The sequence below is a fragment of the Ruditapes philippinarum genome, unplaced genomic scaffold (genome assembly GCF_026571515.1).
Source record: "Ruditapes philippinarum isolate M1 unplaced genomic scaffold, ASM2657151v2 ctg3765_1_1_1_1, whole genome shotgun sequence".
Taxonomy (NCBI): domain Eukaryota; kingdom Metazoa; phylum Mollusca; class Bivalvia; order Venerida; family Veneridae; genus Ruditapes; species Ruditapes philippinarum.
The window spans coordinates 56774-76365 of NW_026863324.1; the positions used below are offsets into that span (position 1 = coordinate 56774).

General features: G+C 32.8%; 1 protein-coding gene across 2 annotated transcripts in view; it reads left to right on the forward strand.

The window, feature by feature from the left end:
• The window catches only part of LOC132721821 (homeobox protein 2-like), a 75128-nt gene that overhangs the window by 30413 nt on the left and 25123 nt on the right, over nt 1–19592 (forward strand). Inside the window, exon 1 of one of the 2 annotated variants that reach the window (XM_060706194.1) lies at nt 14215–15402. The exons of the other annotated variant lie outside the window; for it this stretch is intronic. Coding sequence (XP_060562177.1) covers nt 15328–15402 — 75 coding nt within the window. The 5' untranslated portion in view covers nt 14215–15327. Of the gene's footprint in view, nt 1–14214; nt 15403–19592 lie in introns of those variants that run through there. 2 annotated transcript variants of the gene reach the window in all.

Below are 19592 nucleotides of genomic sequence, written 5' to 3' on the forward strand. Positions count from 1 at the left end.
TCGATGAATCAATGGAACAAACTTTTGTTCCCACAATACTTATTGACTTCTGTACAAATACAATGTACAATGTATATAATATTTACAAATCAATGTAACATATTGCTCACAAAGGAACTCTGGAATGGGACCGAAAATTGAAGCACATTCTCTCAACGTGCTGCAATCTGCTTTGTTTATTTTGAAGTTCCTGGGTGAGTAATTCTTGTAATAAATTCAGAGTAACCTCCCCTTTCTTGGGAAAGGTTCAATCCACTTCTCTTTATATCTTTATATCTGAATTAATTATATCTTTTATGTCTCCTTAATATGCTGGCATTCCTATGGGAAAGGAGATAACAGATTTCCAAATAGATTTTAAAACGTGTTCATTTACATACCAAAAGAAATTTGACCTATCATTTGGCTGTCAATAAAAAAAGGGAAAAAGCGCAGAAAAAGATTTATTAGATTTTAATGAAGGTATATTGTCGGCATGTCAACCTTTAGACCTGCAACCTTACGCTTTTATTTATCCATATATATTTTTATCAAAGGAAGTGGTCACATAGTTTTTTGTTGATTTTTTTGGTTTGGTTTTATGTCACACTTAAACAATACAGGTCATATAGGGACTTTATAGCTTTACTGTTAGAGGATCACTCAGGTGCCTCTCTGTGCATTTTTTCAGGCGCAAACTTGCACCTTAGAGTAGAGCTATCAATGTTCTGTAAGCTAGCTGGATAGGTTTCTCACATGAAATAATCCAAAGATGCTTGCACGGCTCAAACCTAAGCAGTGAGGGGCAAGTGGTTTGAAGTCAAAAACCATAACCACTTGGCCACAAAGGCAAGATAACTGTGAGGCTATTACAATATGGATAAGGTGTCAGTCATTGGCAATCCAGGGATAATAGGGTTTGAGTTGGGCTTCAGAAATATATCTTTCTTTTTTTTCTAAGAGGATTTATACAAAATGAAAATGAAAAGTGTTTTATGACCTTTTTTTAGGTTTTAAGATAATACACATTTAGTTTAAAATGTTGAAATTTTTGTTATATTTTGTTATAACTTGGTTTCAATCATACTAATAATGTAAAGGTCATAGGGAGAAGATGACCCCATTGGTTCCCCTTCCTTTGTTATTTGTACATGAAGTTGTCCACTACAGAGTTCTTTCCACCCAATGACCTTTTGATTGAAATATAGTTGATATATTCATACAATACAGGGAAACTAAATGCATGCATTTTTATTCAGTGAAAAAAAAGACTTGTTCAATAACTTATTTTCATTCAAATTTAATACAAAAATATCAATTTGAATTCTTGAATAGAGGGCATTGATTGAATGTAGTTTAAAAAAGATGAAAAGTTGGTTTTGATCAACAGTATCCCTCCACTTTAAATATTGAATTCTTCAGATAATATGGTTTAAAAGCATCAATTAAGATGTTTTTCAATTCTCCCATAGAACACTTGCAAAGTATATTACAAAATACTTATCAGCGCACTTGTTAAGAGGGCTTCTTGTAAACTTGAAGTTACTTTCATTCTTTTTAACTTTCCATTTATGCCTTTTAAGAATCACAACAAATGAAAGTGGAGTGCAAAGACTGAAAAGAGAAAGAAAGTGTAAATTTTCTATAGATCTTTTTCTTAATACCATTATAGAGGAAAAATAAACGTTGAACGTTTACGTATACGAGTGTTTACGAGTGTCATCGACTTTACCTTTGTAATTGAAAATACGATACCGATGAGTGTATAGTATAGTATTGTTGAAATACAGGTGAGCGATGTCACACAAACGGAGATCATAACCGTTGTAAGACACCGTTCAGAAATGTCCGTCTGCTATCTGCCGTAAATTTTTTCATTGCTTTTTATTATTAGAGATATTTCACTTGGATTAATTTATGAATAAAATCTATATTTGGTAAGTGTTATATATATATCTGAATTTTTTTTTCTCTTTTATTTGTTGTCAGTTTTTGTATTTTAATCTTTATTTTTTAAAATTGTAATATAAATGGGAAGCAAAAAACATCTGCTTGTATGGATGAGGTGGTCTATTTTGTATTTTAGTTGAATAAGGGGTACGCATTTGTAAAAGACAATTTTAGACAGAAAACTTATAAATAAAACAGTGTATAATTGCAGACATTATTTAAGAACGGGAGTAAAATACGATTTTTATGACAGAATGTCATATAATTTATCTTAAATGTAAACAATGTTATTATATATTGTCGAGTTTTTTTGGCAATTTAGGTAAAACTGGTTTGTGAAAACATATCTACTCTGTATTTATTGTGGTTTTTGTGGGCAGTATAATGACAGTGTAATGGTTTTGTTATTCTTAGAAAACTTGTAAGTGTGCCAGTTTCAAATCAACAACATATTTTTCTTTTTTAATAGTTTAGTTTATATGTGACTCATTCTTATTTTTTGTACCATTGAATCACTATCTCTCCTAAAAAAAATATAACTGTTAAATGTGATATCAGTAAATTATCAGCAAAATGAAAATTGACATGATGTCTTTTGGTTTGTTTTTTCCAGATGATAATGGCTGTTGACTTTATTACATAATCAATATTTGATATTTATCTCAATGTTCAGGTGTTGTCAAAAAAACAAAAACAAACATCAAAATATGAAAGTTTTTTAAATTCAAGCTTTAAATGACATGGGAAATAAATGTCTTTGCAGGGTATCTGATTGAATTGTCCCCATTAACTTAATTACCCAGAAGTTGTTGTTTATCTGTTTATGTGACAGATTTTAAGTTTAAAACCATTGAAATATGTTGCTTCCATAATCTTTTCATCTAGATAACAAGATGTGATTTAATAAAACACGATTTTCTACTCTGTTAAACAAACATGATATAAAGAGCACCTGCTTAAACCGTTAATACATTAAATATATTAAATAGACTTTTCCGTCTTTCAGTTCAATAGGTAGAGTGTTGGACATTGAATTGGGCGACATGGGTTTGATTCTGGATGGCGCCGGTCACTTTCATTGTGATTGATAATGAAATCTTTTCTACAGTCATTCGCACTGTACCTCTGCTCTTGCATGTACAGAAGTAATCAGTTCCTTGCGAAAGTGAAGGCAACTAGTACTAGCACTGGTAAACTGCTTGATAGCCTGCCCAGGAACAATGCAATGGCTGAACTGTACTCTGGTAATTTTAATGTAGCTTAATTACTGCAATGATCCAGAATGAAAACTAAATACACTACCACCACAACAGTGCAGGCCGTGATCAGGGGGGAATGTACATGCCGGCTTAACTTGGTCTGTACTGGTGACTTTGCTACCTAGAATCTTTTGCTACAATCGGGCTAAGAGACGTTCAAGATATAGATCTATTGCAATATTATGATACTTGATTTGAAAATTCTGAAGGTATTTTTATACCCAGTTGATATTTGAATTGTCAAGGAGTGATATGGTTTATATTTAACTAAGAAGTTTTTCTCATTGTGAGCTTTTAATCAAAGCAAGAGCATAGCTGCACCAAATTGAAAGTGAAAATTGATATATGTGTTCTGATTCTCATAAAATTTGATAAATATTATAAGCAGATTGTCATAAAATTCAATCAAATTTATAAGAAACTTATATGTTCTTTTTATAAGTATCTTATAATGAACTAAGTCAGGAATGAGCTAAGAGTTACAACACAATTGTCACCAAATAGGTTAAGATAATTTATATACATGTATGTCTACTTAAGTTTGGATCAATGAATGATTTTCATCAGGACAAAAAAATAATGTGGTTACAAAAAGTCATGTGAGTTATTAAAAATGTTAAAAATTGTAACTATATATAGCTTGAATCTGGAATTTTGCCAAAATATATACAAGTTTATAATAAATATATAAAAGTATTTTATAATGAATAATGAGCAAAGAAAATAATAAACCAATTTGACATGTTACATCTATACTGTGGTCATTACAAACTATATATGGTGACTAGGCAAAAAAGTACATTAGAATCATTTGATGACCACCAACTGTCTAATTTGTACCTTTCATTTCTTCCTTCAAAGGTTTTCCCCCACTGAGTCTATTACAATAGATATGTAAAGAATTTACAATATAAATGGTCCTCAACCAGGTGAAAAGAACGTTTTCAACCCCGTTGACTTATTCATATATTTGAGCGTTTGGTTTTGTCCCTGATGTGACATTTACCTGATGTTCAAGGTGTATACGTTTATAATGCACATAAAGTTCAAGTTAGATATCGATCATTTTAATTGTTCTCATTACATTATGCTAAGTTTTGTTTGATTATGCAGGCATATAACAGCTGGTACTTGTCATGTTTTTCTCGTGCCAGGAACCAATCATGTTCCCATGATTTTGTATGTGTCATTTTATCAGCTGGTACCAGTCATACTCTCAGTCACATTCTACCAGCTGGTACCAGTCTTGTATCAGTCTTGTCTATTGTTTGGTACCAGTCATACTCTCTTAGTTGGTACCAGTCATACTCAGTTGGTGTCAGTCAAACTCTTTTAGCTGGTACCAGTCATACTCTCTTAGTTGGTACCAGTCATACTCAGTTGGTACCAGTCATACTCTTTTAGCTGGTACCAGTCATACTCTCTTAGTTGGTACCAGTCATACTCAGTTGGTACCAGTCATACTCTTTTAGCTGGTACCAGTCATACTCTCTCAGTTGGTACCAGTCATACTCTCTCAGTTGGTACCAGTCATACTCTTTTAGCTGGTACCAGTAATACTCTCTTAGTTGGTACCAGTCATACTCTCTCAGCAGGTACCAGTCATATTCTCTCAGCTGGTACCAGTCATACTCTTTTAGCTGGTACCAGTCATACTCTCTCAGTTGGTACCAGTCATACTCTTTTAGCTGGTACCAGTCATACTCTCTTAGTTGGTACCAGTCATACTCTCTCAGTTGGTGCCAGTCATACTCTTTTAGCTGGTACCAGTCATACTCTCTCAGTTGGTACCAGTCATACTCTTTTAGCTGGTGCCAGTCATACTCTCTTAGTTGGTACCAGTCATACTCAGTTGGTACCAGTAATACTTTCTCAGCTTGTCATACTATTTCAGCTGATCCCAGTCAAACACTCTCATATGATACCAGTTGACCCTCTGCAAATAAAGGCCACCTTTAGATAACCCTTAAAATGGAAATGAAGTAACCTCCAAATAAAGACCTCTTGTCTTTAAGAACAATTCTTTGTTTCTCCCTTTGATTTCCTTTGTTCACAGGTTTGACTGTAATACATGAATGACATTTATACTATCACCATCTAAAATATCTAAAATATAAAATATTTTTATTAATAACTATTTTAAGTTGAACAGTATGCATTTGTTTTTCAATGATTTTTTCACATATTCAGCACTTTTCCAAATCTTCAGTAGCCATCTCTTAATGACTTTAACATTTAATTTTCCTCTTGACTGGTTCCCCAGCTGATAAACTTTTATATTTTACACTATTATATTTAACAATGGCTGTTCTATAAAAAGGTAAAAAAAAATCTGACTTTTTTTCTTCACAATAATTTTAATAATTTGTCTAGAGCACTACTGTTTCATTGACCTGTTTTTGCCACTTTAAAGAGTTGGGCGTCTTTGGCTGTGTGGTAATGGTTGTTGACTTCAAACCACTTGCCCTGCACTGTTGTCGGTTCGAAACGCGACAGGGACTTTGGATTCTGTCATGTGAGGAAGCTATCCAGCTAGCTAAAGGAACGTCGGTCGGTCTACTCAGGTGGCAGTCTGTGCCAGAAATAATGCACGGAAGGGCACCTGAGGTCTTCCTCCACTAGTAAATCTGGAAAGTCGCCATATGACCTATTCTGTGTTGCTGTGACGTAAAACCCAATCAAATCAAATCTTAAAAGGGTGTTGCTCAGAAGAGGTTGCACTGTATGTTAATGACTTACAATAACCTTCTTTGCCTTGTCTTTTAGTGTCTTGTCTAGTAGTGTCAATTATTTAGCTGGGTCTACCTGTAGTACGTCTGATGCAGTCATTCCTAGACTGCCCTTTTTGTTAGATGCTTAATATCAAAATTCCTTTGCATGAACTGTAGACCATTTCAAATTTCACCCTTTTATAACCTGCTGAATTTTTGTTTCATTGATTTGTCCTGCTTTGAATTTGGAACAAGTCAAATACTTTCAGAAATTTGTAGGAGCCACCAAAAGAATAGAACCTTGTTAGACTGCATGGATGCGCAGGCTGTCTTGACTGACTCTTTACAGTTGAAAAGGTTTTTAGAGAGTTTCAAGGGGTAACAGGTTCAAGCAAGAAACTTTCAATTTACGTATTTAGGCAGGTTATGATTTTAATTACCTGAATAATTTCACAGTAAAGTTTGTGTCCAATATGAAATGTCAAATATACTTGTGTACCCAGAGTTTGGTTGGCTTTATCATAAAGGTTCCTTGAGTGCTTAATTTATACCTTTGGTAAATATTATGGTCCTAATTGAGATAAAATTACAGATATTTGACTGGTAGTACCCCTCCCACTTGTTTAAATAAATAAAACACTGACTTTTTATGGTATTATAGATTGAAATACAGGTCTGCTGGGATTTACAATTTAGTAATTGTGTGGCGGAAAAATTCAATTTTTATTTTGTTTGTTAGAATACAAATATAACTAGTTTTAATATATTTTTGGTATTGTATGACCTCAAGATTGAGTTCTTGTGAAATATTTTACTTCTTTTGTTAGTTTTGGGTGGATTTACACAACCTTTCCAAATTAAAAAAAAGCTAAATAAAGGAAAAATTAAAAATCTGCAAAATGTTATACACTGTGTGCTATTTTCTGTTGTCAAAATGTCAATCAGTATTTTGAAATATCTTGGCAAAATGTTTGACAAATTCTATAGGTTATGAAAAATAAATAGGTGAATTTTGTGATATTGACATCATATAATGCTGCATTGGATAGATTTTTCTGGACATAAAGAGGTATTTTAGTTTTGTAACATTTCCTATCATAAGCAGATGAAAAATGTGTTATTGTATTTATTTTATTTAAATTTTGCATGATCCTAAGAAAAATCATAAAAAAACAGTGGAGGCCGTTGATATCATTTTAGAGTTTTAGAGTTGTCTGCCCTTGAATATTCCAAAAAAAATCCAATTCAAGGGCAGATTATGAACTGAGAAAAACGAGACAGCTTACCAACAATTGCATTATTCTTTAAAATTCTTCTTTTATCAAATTATAATGTCCTGCTTAGTTAAGACTCATATTGGTTATTAAGATATTAACCCTTAGCCTGCTTGCCGCAACAGATGCTTAGTAACCCATGCAACCAGTGCAGACCAAGATCAGCTGGCACATGCATGCTCTCTAAATATGGTCTGCACTGTTGCCTATTCATTCAGTTAATATTTTGAATTTTCCCTAAATATGACGAATGGTATTGTCCAGATCGAAAGATGGACAAGTCCATGTAACAGATTAAGGGGTTAAATATTTTAATTAGTACTTAATAATCAATCCCTTATTTAGTCACATTAATAATGTAAGTGATAAAATCAGGTATTTATAATTATTTTGACTGTGCATAGGTTAGTAAGAAAGTTTGTTGAGTGTATTTTTTTCATCTTTTGACCTTTAAACAAAAAAATTGCTTTTCAGTGTCCCGATTGACACATTAATTTTGCCTGTACAGTTTGACAGGTTGTAGGTAGGGTCTTCATTTTCTTGTGTTGCCAAGTTTAATCTTTACATCTTAGTGGACTACTTCTCTGTATATTCCTAAACAATGTGGTAAATACCCCAAAGATATTTATCTAGCAAAAAGTTGCAGTTGGCCACCCATGCTTTAGGTGAAATTGGAAAAGTAGCTTGTTTAGACTGCTAGATTTTATTTCGCGTGACAAAACATCATTACTATATCAGAGAAATGCATTTCAAGATCAAAAGGTCTTGTACAAGGGTACTTAATTGGAAAAAAACTGTATTTTATCTGTAATGTGATTGCAAACTTGTGCGATTGGTTGGCAAGATTTTGATATTTGTAGCATGTCAAGAAAGAATATAATATTTGATATTGCCAGCTATTAACTGGAGATTAAAGTGTAAAAATTGGATTTTGTCGCCAGTATTATAGACAAAGACGTTTTAATAAAAGTGATGGAGATAGTCGCAATGGAAAATTGTTGAGAATAATAAAACATATGTGAATGTAAACGGTAATATTTATTATTTTTTCGATGATTTAAAAGGTATGATAATTTGATGTAAATTGGGTAATGAAGTGTATTAGTTTTCATGATAGATATTTTACACTGATTATGTTATTTGATATTTGATGTGGAACAATTGCTTTAAATATGTCTCCCAAGCTTAAGAAATAATTACCAAAAAAAAATCAGTTTAAGATTTTTGACTTCGATAGTTTATAGTTTTGGAGTTTGACATATTTTCGGGGCATTAAATAAAGGTGATATCAGATGTAATAGTTATTGTAAATTGTTATATGAATTGCAACCGTTGAATGGTTCCAGTTTTCTAATGATTTATGTATTTAATTAATTTTTTTTTGCTCTCACTATGAAATGCTTTTATAAAAATGATGTATGAATGCTATAAATCCCATATTTATAATAAAATCATTGTTGATTATTTGATAATCAACTATTCAAGTATATGAGATATTACAGGCTTGTTTTAGTTTACGATAGTTAAGCCAGAAACGAAACAGGCGATGGGTTTTTGAGCAACTGCGATATGAAGTTGCTTTGCCAAGAAGTAAAAATATCTCAAAGTAACATTATATAAAATTTTGTAGGACTAATAATTTACTGGACCTGCTTTTGAATTTGAAATGTCCTTTAAGTAGGTGAGGGAATTTTAATATTAAACCAGACCAACCTACACATCCAGGCCAGCTTTAACAACTTGGTTAGCCTTCACAGCTGTAGCCTTCTAGACACATGCATGAAGTCTAACTTGTTGCTATGCTATTACAACTTCTTGATATTGAAACCCCTTAAACATAATATTATGGACAATTCTAAAGTCAGGAAACTTGGTTTGCTTAAAAAATGGACCATTCCAAATTAATTTAAAAAAAAAACCCAAAAAACACTGGGTTCTAATTAGCAATGGACTTTTCAAAATTCAAAGAATCAGTGTTCATATCAACAATGTACCATTCTAAATTTAAAAAAACCTGTGTTCATATCAACAAATTGGACCATACAAAATTCGAAAAACCGGTATTTATATCAACAATGGACCATTCTAAATTCAAGAAACCTGGGTTTGTTTAAGCAATGGACCATGGACCACACCAAAATTCAAAGAACCTGAGTTTGTTAAGAATGAACCTTTCCGAATTCAAAGAACCCATGTTCTTCTGTCATATCTTCTGTATACCAATAGTAAGAGTTTGTGATATTCTGTATTTTTTTAAACTGAGCATGTATAACTTTATAATATATACAAATGAAGGCTTTTTTGACACAAGATCTTGGTAAGTCTTTTTTTTGTGACACTGCACACCTGTAAGGTTAACACATCTTTTGACAACTGGAGTGTTTGCATTGTTTTTTATCTACCATTTTTATCAATTATTTTATCTATACATAATCTGTGATTGGTATCATGGTCGTCAATCTTACCTCAATCCTGTCCTTGCTTGAACTCCGTGCATGGAGAGATTTTCCGTCATAAATCTGTGACTCACTTTTATCAATGTTGTCATAAAAGAGGTATCAAGTTTGGTTAATGACTGGTTCAAGGATTCCGTAATAAAAAAATAAGCGTGCTATTAATGAAATTTAAGATCGGAATCAAAGTGATTTAGGAAGAAAAAGAAGGTCGTAAATTAAAGAATGGTATGATATAAGGTCAGTTGGTACATTGAGTAATAGGGGTGAAATGTTAACTCTTTTTTGATTGGTCAAACCATAAAATTTTATTGTTTTGATTGGTTTATCATAAAACTTTATTCTTTTGGTTGGTTACTGTCCAAACATAGCTTTGTTCTGTATTTGTTGTTTTCTAACTTTAATTCTATTGTTTGGCTGTTCATAATATCAGTTCTGAAAATGAACATATTTTTACTCTGAAGATTTTAGGGCCAAAGTGCCCCATCATGAGGCACTTTAGAAAAATAAGAAAAATAAACAAAATCCTTTAATCATTTTGAAGCAATGCTGGTTAATTCCACAGAGCAATATTAGTTTTCACTCTTTGAAAAAAAATTGCTCAGAAATTGACAATGAGAAAGAACTTGACTTGGGAAAATAAACATTTGTGTCATAAACATAAGATTAATCACAATTATCGTCATGGTTTTTTAATCAATCATTCCACAGTTGTTTTAATCAATGCCCAAATGTGCTCATTTAAACTGGCTTTGTTTATGTGACACAATTTGTCCTCTCAAAACAAAATTGGGAGTGGAAGAAAAAACAAATCAAGGGCTGGAAAAAGATTGTTAATCAAATTTTTGGGGGAAAATGAATACCTTTTTTTTCAATTTACTACTTTTTTAAAAATTCCCAAACATTGTTTCCCCAGTTTAAATTTCATTGGGAATCTCCCTGGGGATATCTAAGAACTTTGGGAAATTTTTGTATTTTTTTATGATTTGTGTTTTGCTAATATTGGTTTTTTGGGAATTCGCATTGGAGTATGCTTTTAATTCAGAAAAAAAATTTTATCTTACTTTTTCGGGAATTTCCGGGAAAATAGGATTTTAAAAATTCCCAAAAATTGTTTAAATTGGCATTTGTTTTGGCTTTTTGAATTTCAGGAAAAAGTTTTTTGGGCACTTTTTTTTCAGAATAAAGTTGGGCTTTTTAAATTCAAAATTGGTTAGGGGAAATTTTAAATTTTCAAAATCAGGTTTTGGCATTCAAGAATGGCTTTTTGAATTGAAAAATTATCGTAGGTTTTAAAAATTTTGGGCCATTTGAAAAACAGAATTTTTAAATTGTAGCATTTTAAATTTTCAAAATTGGAAAACATGACTTTATTCGGGAATTTTGGTTTTTAGGGGATTTTGAAATCAAAATTTCGGGGTTTTACTGTTCATTTACTTTTAAGATGTTTGGGCCTGTTTTTTATATGGCGGGTTTTTTTGAAAGGGGTTTCATGTTTTTTTTAAAAAAAATTTTTTTTACTCATTATTTAGAAGAGAACTTCCAACCTTTCAATATGTAGAATTTTTTATTATCAACTTTGAAATTGGAATTTTTTGTAAGCAACTGAAATTGCAAAATACTGAAATTGTGTAGCCAACAGTTAAATGGAATTTTGGGTTCAATTTGTGTGGCAACATTTTCTATTTGCTTTGTCATTCTTTTATGTCCCAATTCTAATTTTATGTCTAAGTTGAAGACTTTAAACCAGGATATTATCATAAGTTATTTAAACAATAAATTTGGTGGTATAGACTTTATACCAGTCTGGTTAATGCTTGAATTTCATTGGCTGATTTTCATTTTTGAATCTTCCAAATGGACCAATGAAAAGGTTGCTTCTGTAGACTTGACCTTTCACCCTTTAAATTAAACATTTACTTTTTCTGGGGATTAGACCTGAATTTAGGAATTTGCTGAATAAAATTTTTGATCGATCATTATGATAAAGAGATTGTAGCAAATATTTCACTTTATCTGAAAGTAAATAATGATATCAGATAAAACTGTTTACAAATATGAAATTGTGAGATAAATAATGGCTTAAGGAATTTTGTAGAAGATCTGTATATATAAGATAAAAGTAATTATTACAGAACTCTCTTTGTTTATGCGGTCAATACATGATGTCATTGTTTAAGAAATGGTCGATACAATTATCTTCCTAAAAATTGTTTAATGGTGACATTGCATATAAAATTATGGTATATTGTGGTCATGGGCAGTAGCACTTTGTTACATTACATGTATGGTATTTTTTGAGAGGTAAGGAGAGTTTTAATAAGCTATATTCTTATCATTTTCAAATTTATGCTAGACACTAAGTCTTAAACTTATGTTGTCCTATTTTCTCTCTCAATTGGTTCGTCTGAAAATAAATTATTTCTTTCCTATACCATATAATCCAAACCAAGTACCTGGAATAAGGTTCTATAATAGACTGGCCATGGGGTATACTAATGCTCAAAATTATGTCATTTTCAAACTTATACTTGTCACTTAAACTTACGTTTTCTTAATTACCGCAGACTGATATTAATGATAAAATTTCGTTCTAATTTGTTTATACAGAGAAATTTGTTTTTTTTTGACAAAATGACAAAAAAAAGGAAGGAAAGTAGTTAAGTCAGATTATGCAAAACAGAAAACTATTTGTGACAGAATGATAAAACTTGCAGTTTGTAATAAATGAAAAATAGGTCATACATGATGACATAAATATCAAAATTAGACAAAAATTAATGAAACTACACAATAATGGCATAGATTGCTAAACTAGACAATATTACATAAAGTTATTTATTATGTTTATTTTAATGCGGGTGTTTTTTGGGTCTTGCTGTTGTCACTATAACAAATGAGCATGTAAATATGGAGCGGAAAGGCAGCTGCAGAATTTTTAATTTATGCAAATGTTAATATGTTATGAATATGGCATATTTAATTGAGAGAGACCTATTCATTTGATGCCAAAAATGTGCCTCTAGATTTTTTTACATGCACTTTTTATTCTGTCATTCTCTTTTTTGCATAATTAAACCAGGGTATTTGTTATTTGTGGCATACTTTTAACATAATACTTTAAAGGCCCATTATCCCCTTTTATGCTTCTCAAGAGTTTTTAGTTTTGGTTCCCTGTAATAATTTCAGAAAAGTTACTCATGGCGTTTAGCACAATTTCATCATTTTGCTTGATAAGCCTTGATTTTCAGGTCTCATTTGAACTTTTTTTCTTAATTTTCAGTCCTAGCTGTCATAACATTTCACTTAGTTTTTTAAGTCCCATTTTAACTTTTTTTCTGTTTTAAGTCCTTGCATTTAAACTAATTTGGTTTTCTTGCCATTTTCAACTTATATTCACCAAAAAACTGGACATGTGCAGTTTTATAATATCAGTTAGTTAAATGTTTGCAAACAAGTGATTTGATTCTTGTGTTTTAAAGTAAATATTTTATCATGTTTATTCTCAGATGTTACAATTAAGTCATGCAGTTGGGAAATATAATTATTTTGATTGAAGTTAACCAAGGATGAATGGTATGTAAACAAGATTGTCACCGCTTTTAAAACAACATTGACTTTTTTTCAAGTATTTTTCAAATGCTGGTTAAACGTTCTTCAATGTTCTTCTATATTTTTGTTCTTGTTGCCATTAATAACTATGGTATTTTCAGCTTGTTTTTTTATTGAGTGAAGTTTTAAACTGGCAAAATATATATATAGTGCTTTAAGTACCTCAGTCAATGTTAAACAAATCACTTACTTATTATGTTCATTCTGACTTTATGAGCCCTTATACCACACAAAATGTTTTAATTAGACTTGTCCATTTTTCAATCTGTACAAAACCACTTAACATTTTAGGGAATATTTTAAAACAGGTACTGACTCAGAAAAGCAAACAGGAAACATATTTACTGACTTGTCACTCAGAATTGCGGATGCCATGGCAGACAATGACCACACGGCATGTGCCGACCGATCTTGGTTTGCACTGGTTGCATGGTAAATGGGTTAATTTAATTGCCATGCATGACTATTGACTGGAAAGTAATGTAAAGGTTAAGACCTTGAAGTTATATTTTAAAGTTGCGCAGAACAAGTGTAGAATTTCTTCTTTTTTTTTTTTTAGATGTAATATATACCAGTGTGCATATAATTGCATGAATGGTACAAAAGGGCGTAATTATGAAATGCACACGATTATGTTAACGTTCATGGAAATGATCCTAACTAAGTTTTTTTTGGTGAAACCGGACACTTTTATTCAAATGTAGCATCCTAGTGTAACAAACTGTCAGTTCTTGTAGTAGTTCATTAATAAATGCGCGCAGTTAATTCAACTGCGGTCGGTTCATTTTTAATTCACGAGCGTGATCATGGTTTGAATTTCATTCATAGATTGATAAAGAGATTAGTCTATTTGAATAACTTTGGTTTCATGTGTTGATGGTAGTACAGTTAGGAGGTTAAGTGAAACATATAGGAATTATTTATCGAAACTTTTTTACGATTATTATACCCCCGCACAACAAAGTTGTAAGGGGGGTATACTGGAATCAGCTTGTCCGTCCGGCCGTCCGTCCGGCCGTCCGTCCGTCCGTTCGTCGGTTTTTTCTTGTCCGCCCAATAACTTAAGATTCCTTTGACCCTTAGTCTTCATATTTGGCATGGAGGTTAGTCATGATTAGTAGATGACCCCTATTGATTTTGAGGTCACTAAGTCAAATGTCAAGGTCACAGGGGCCTTGACTTCAAAAAGCTTGTCCGCCCAATAACTTAAGATTCCTTTGACCCTTAGTCTTCATATTTGGCATGGAGGTTAGTCATGATTAGAAGATGACCCCTATTGATTTTGAGGTCACTAGGTCAAAGGTCAAGGTCACAGGGGCCTTGACTTGAAAAAGCTTGTCTGCCCAATAACTTAAGATTCCTTTGACCTACAGTCTTCATATTTGGCATGGAGGTTAGTCATGATTAGTAGATGACCCCTATTGATTTTGATGTCACCAGGTCAAAGGTCAAGGTCACAGGGGCCTTGACTTCAAAAAGCTTGTCCGCCCATTAACTTAAGATTCCTTTGACCTAAAGTCGTCATATTTGGCATGGAGGTTAGTCATGATTAGTAGATGACCCCTATTGATTTTGAGGTCACCAGGTCAAAGGTCAAGGTCACAGGGACTTTGACTTCAAAAACTTTGTCTGCCCAATAACTTTAGATTCCTTTGACCCACAGTCTTCATATTTGGCATCGATGTTGATCATGATTAGTAGATGACCGCTTTTGATTTTGAGGTCACTGGATCAAAGGTCAAGGTCATAGGGACTTTGACTTCAAAAAGTTTGTCTACCCATTAACTTAAGATTCCTTTGACCCACAGTCTTCATATTTGGTATGGATGTTGATCATGACTATAAGGTGACCCCTATTGATTTTGAGGTCACTGGGTCAAAGGTCAAGGTCACAGGGACCTTGACAAAAAAAAGCTTTTCTTCTCAATTGCGAAAGAATGTCCTGTCCGCAATGTATTGATTTTGACATTTTCACATTTGAAGCATGTAGAATACATAACTTAGCAATGCACTGGCTTAGTAACCTCAGATTTGGCAGGGAGGTTGTCCTTGAGCTCTAAATGGCCACTGTTGATTCTGACAAAGTGGTATGCGGGGGTATTCAAGCCATGATAGTGGCAGTTCTAGTTTATGTGGAAAAAAATTATTAAATTCCTTTGAAGGGGTAAGTAGTTTTGGTGGGTTTTTTTTGTAACTTTTTGTGGTTACTTTTTAGCTTTTGTGATCGCTTTTGTGATCGCTTTTCATCGGGCGTCCGTCCGTAAACTTTTACTTTAAATGACATCTCCTCATAAACCACTAAGCCAATTTCATCCAAACTTCACAGGAATGTTCCTTTGGTGGTCACCTTTAAAAATTGTTCAAAGAATTTAATTCCATGTAGAACTCTGGTTGCCATGGCAACCGAAAGAAAAAACTTTAAAGATCTTCTTTTAAAAAACCATAAGAGCTAAAGCTTAGATATTTGGCATGAAACATCTTCTAGTGAGTGTCTACCAAGTTTGTTCAAATAAAAGCCCTGGGGTCAAAATTGGCCCCGCCCCGGGGGGTCATTGATTTTCCCTATATGCATATAGTAAAAACTTAAAATATCTTCTTTTAAAGAACCCAAAGAGCTAGAGCTAAGATATTTAGCATGAAACATGTTCTTATGGGTGTCTACCAAGTTTGTTCAAATAAAAGCCCTGGGGTCAAAATTGGCCCGGCCCGGGGGGTCATTGATTTTCCCTATATGCATATAGTAAAAACTTAAAAAATCTTCTTTTAAAGAACCCAAAGAGCTAGAGCTAAGATATTTAGCATGAAACATGTTCTAATGGGTGTCTACCAAGTTTGTTCAAATAAAAGCCCTGGGATCAAAATTGGCCATGCCCCGGGGGGTCATTGATTTTCCCTATATGCATATAGTAAAAACTTAAAAAATCTTCTTTTAAAGAACTCAAAGAGCTATGGCTAAGATATTGAGCATCAAACATGTTCTAATAGGTGTATACCAAGTTTGTTCAAATAAAAGCCCTGGGGTCAAAATTGGCCCTGCCCCAGGGGGTCATTGATTTTCCCTATAAGCATATAGAAAAAACTTAAAAGATCTTCTTTTAAAGAACCCAAAAAGTTAGAGCTAAGATATTTAGCATGAAACATGTTATAATAAGTGTCTACCAAGTTTGTTCAAATAAAAGCCCTGGGGTCAAAATTGGCCCCGCCCTGGGGGGTCATTGATTTTCCCTATATGCATATAGTAAAAACTTAAAAAATCTTCTTTTAAAGAACTCAAAGAGCTATGGCTAAGATATTTAGCATGAAACATGTTCTAATACTGGGTCTACCAAGTTTGTTCAAATAAAAGCCTTGGGGTCAAAATTGGCACCGCCCCGGGGGTCATTGATTTTCCTTATATATGTATAGCAAAAACTTAAAAAATCTTCTTTGAAAAAACCCAAATAGCTAGAGTTAAGATATTAAGCATGAAACATCTTTTAGTGAGTGTCTACAAAGTTTGTTCAAATAAAAGACCTTGGGTCAAAATTGGCCCCGCCCCGGGGGTCATTGATTTTCTTTATATGTGTATAGCAAAAACTTAAAATCTTCTTTGAAAAAACCCAAATAGCTAGAGTTTAGATATTAAGCATGAAACATCTTCTAGTAAGTGTCTACAAAGTTTGTTCAAATAAAGCCCTGGGGTCAAAACTGGCCCGGCCCCAGGGGTGTCATTGTTTTTAACTATATGTGTATCGTAAAAACTTTTAAAAAATCTTCTTTTAAAAAGCCGAATGAGCTAGAGCTTAGATGTTTAGCATGAAACATCTTCTTATGGGTGTCTACCAAGTTTGTGCAAATAAAAGCCCTTAGGTTAAAATTGGCCCTGCAATGTTGGGGGGTTTGGGGTTGGGGAGGGATGGGCCTATATACAGGTGAGCGACCTCAGGGCCATCATGGCCCTCTTGTTTGTTGTTGCATTCTTTATGTTTAGGAATCATTCATTGTAAATTCTTAATATGAATTGTGTAAAAACGGTTGTTAATTTCTTATGGGGTTGAAGACAAAAAAAAAAGTTGTTCAGAATTAAGGGGTGTTGATTTTATTCAAATAAATAATCTAAACCTTGACAGATAACTGGATAGTAATCAGTGTTTGCAATGTATATGTTTATTTTACCAGTTAGACGGTACTGACTACTGTTATAAATTCTTCTCTCTTGTAATTTATAATTTCTACTACTTCCATAATTTCACATATTTGCATAAAATAAACAATAACTGTTTTCCGTTTCATTTCACCATTTATTTATTTTAAAGTTTCCTAAATTTCTAATCTACAATTAATATTTAAAGTTACAGAGTTTTTCTTCCTCACACATGGTCGATAAGTCACTGAGAATTTTATATCTAACTCTTAAGATCTCATTTTTGAAACTTCAATCTCGAATCCTGAACCTTGACTCTTCAATCTAGAAACTTGAATGCCCCCCAGTATTTATATGAAATACCTTGACTTTCCATATTTGGAGGTTATCTTAGTGCTAATTGACAAATTTAAGCCTTCTATATTTATGACGACAAGTGTTGATCAAGTAACTGTACCAGAAACAGACTGATTCCTGGAATATTTATGATGATAACCAATGATTGAGTTCCCTAAACACAACAATTGCAGGCCTCTTGTCCATAATTTATGCAGGTACCCTTTGACAGAGTTACCAAACTAAAATCTCCCAGACTGATACACAATCTAGCCCTAACAGATTTATAGTAATAAATAATGACAACAATTGAGGTCTCAATTCTCATACAAACTGAATCATTAAATCAAACCTTAACCAGGTGCCTTGCTAAAACTACAACACTACTGACCATACATCTAGTGGCTATTTTTTCATCTAGCTTACAATATCTTTTACACATATGAATTTCATGAACCAATTAAATTTTAATAAAGATTGTATATATTTCATGATTTTATTTATTGTATCAGAATAGTTGATATAATGTTTATGTGATTCCTTTTTAAAAATTCCACAAAAGAAGCAATCAATAGTTAACTGTTCTTTTCCTTTCAACTAACAAGGAACTAATTAGATACAGTATATATTAATTTTAATAGTTTGACATAGGCTGCATCCATTGTTTTAACTTGATTATAAGAAATGCACTTCAATACAGGAAACCCTCAGGCTAAATCAATCTGGCTTAATGTTTCATATTTATAAACTTCAGATTTAATTAGCATATCTTATGTTAAAGGTTAGGCAGTTAATTGGGCCCATAAATTCATGTGATAAGCCCCAATTACCAGTTAATGATGTTTATTTATGGAGATTGTTTATCTATGATTTACTACATAGCTCTTGTGTTGTTGCTACCTTCAAGGTTGTTTAGATGGAATAGAACAGAACTGAAGTATGTTTATCTAATGTGGTACATATTTACAGCATATCTTCATGAAATCAAACTGAATGAATGTACAAATAAGTGATATCAGAAATTGAATTAAAGGGGGATAAGAAACTCAATTTAAAAAAAGGCGATTTAATTGACTGTAACTTGTAGTGCAAGCTGAACATTTGGAGTTTTTTAATTCTGGCCAAACTTTAGCCATCTTGTTTTGATATGGCAAAGTTTGACCAAAAGAGTTTTCATTTTGATTGATTTTACATGTGATTTTACCACTTGCCCCTCACCACTGTGGGTTCGAATCCCAACAGGGACTTTGGATTCTTTCATGTGAAGTAGCTATCCAGCGAGTTTACGGAACCGCGGTCAGGTTCTACTCAGGTGCCCGTTTGTGCCTGAAATAATGCATGGAAGGGCACCTGAGGTCTTCCTCCACCAGTAAAGCTGCAATATCGCGATATGACCTATACTGTGTCAATGTGACGTCAAACCCAATCAAACAAACATGTGATTTTATGAATGTGCATTAATTATAGTTTTTTTCGACTGTAACTCAAAATGAGTATAACTTTCAGAAAGTTTTGATTTTTGAGAACTTGTATTTAAACACTTATTTCGCTTACAAGATTTTAACTGTGTGACATCAGCCCTCCTGTGAAAATGACAGGGCGAACAAAAGCCCTCCCGTGAAATTAACAAGGCAGACAAAAGCCCTCCCGTGAAAATGTCCGTCTTGTCCTTTTTTGTCGGGAGGGCTTTTGTCCGTTTCCCAGTTTGCTCTCCATAAAAATGTACTCTATGGACGTATCAGTAAATATTTTTCTTTATTGCTCGGGTAATATTAGTAGAAAATTTTTACAAAATTTATTGTTAAGCTGGCTCTGTGTTGTTATGATGAAAAACAAAAACATCCAATGAGTTTGTAGAAAACAAAAATTTGCATGGTAACAGCTTTAATATTCTC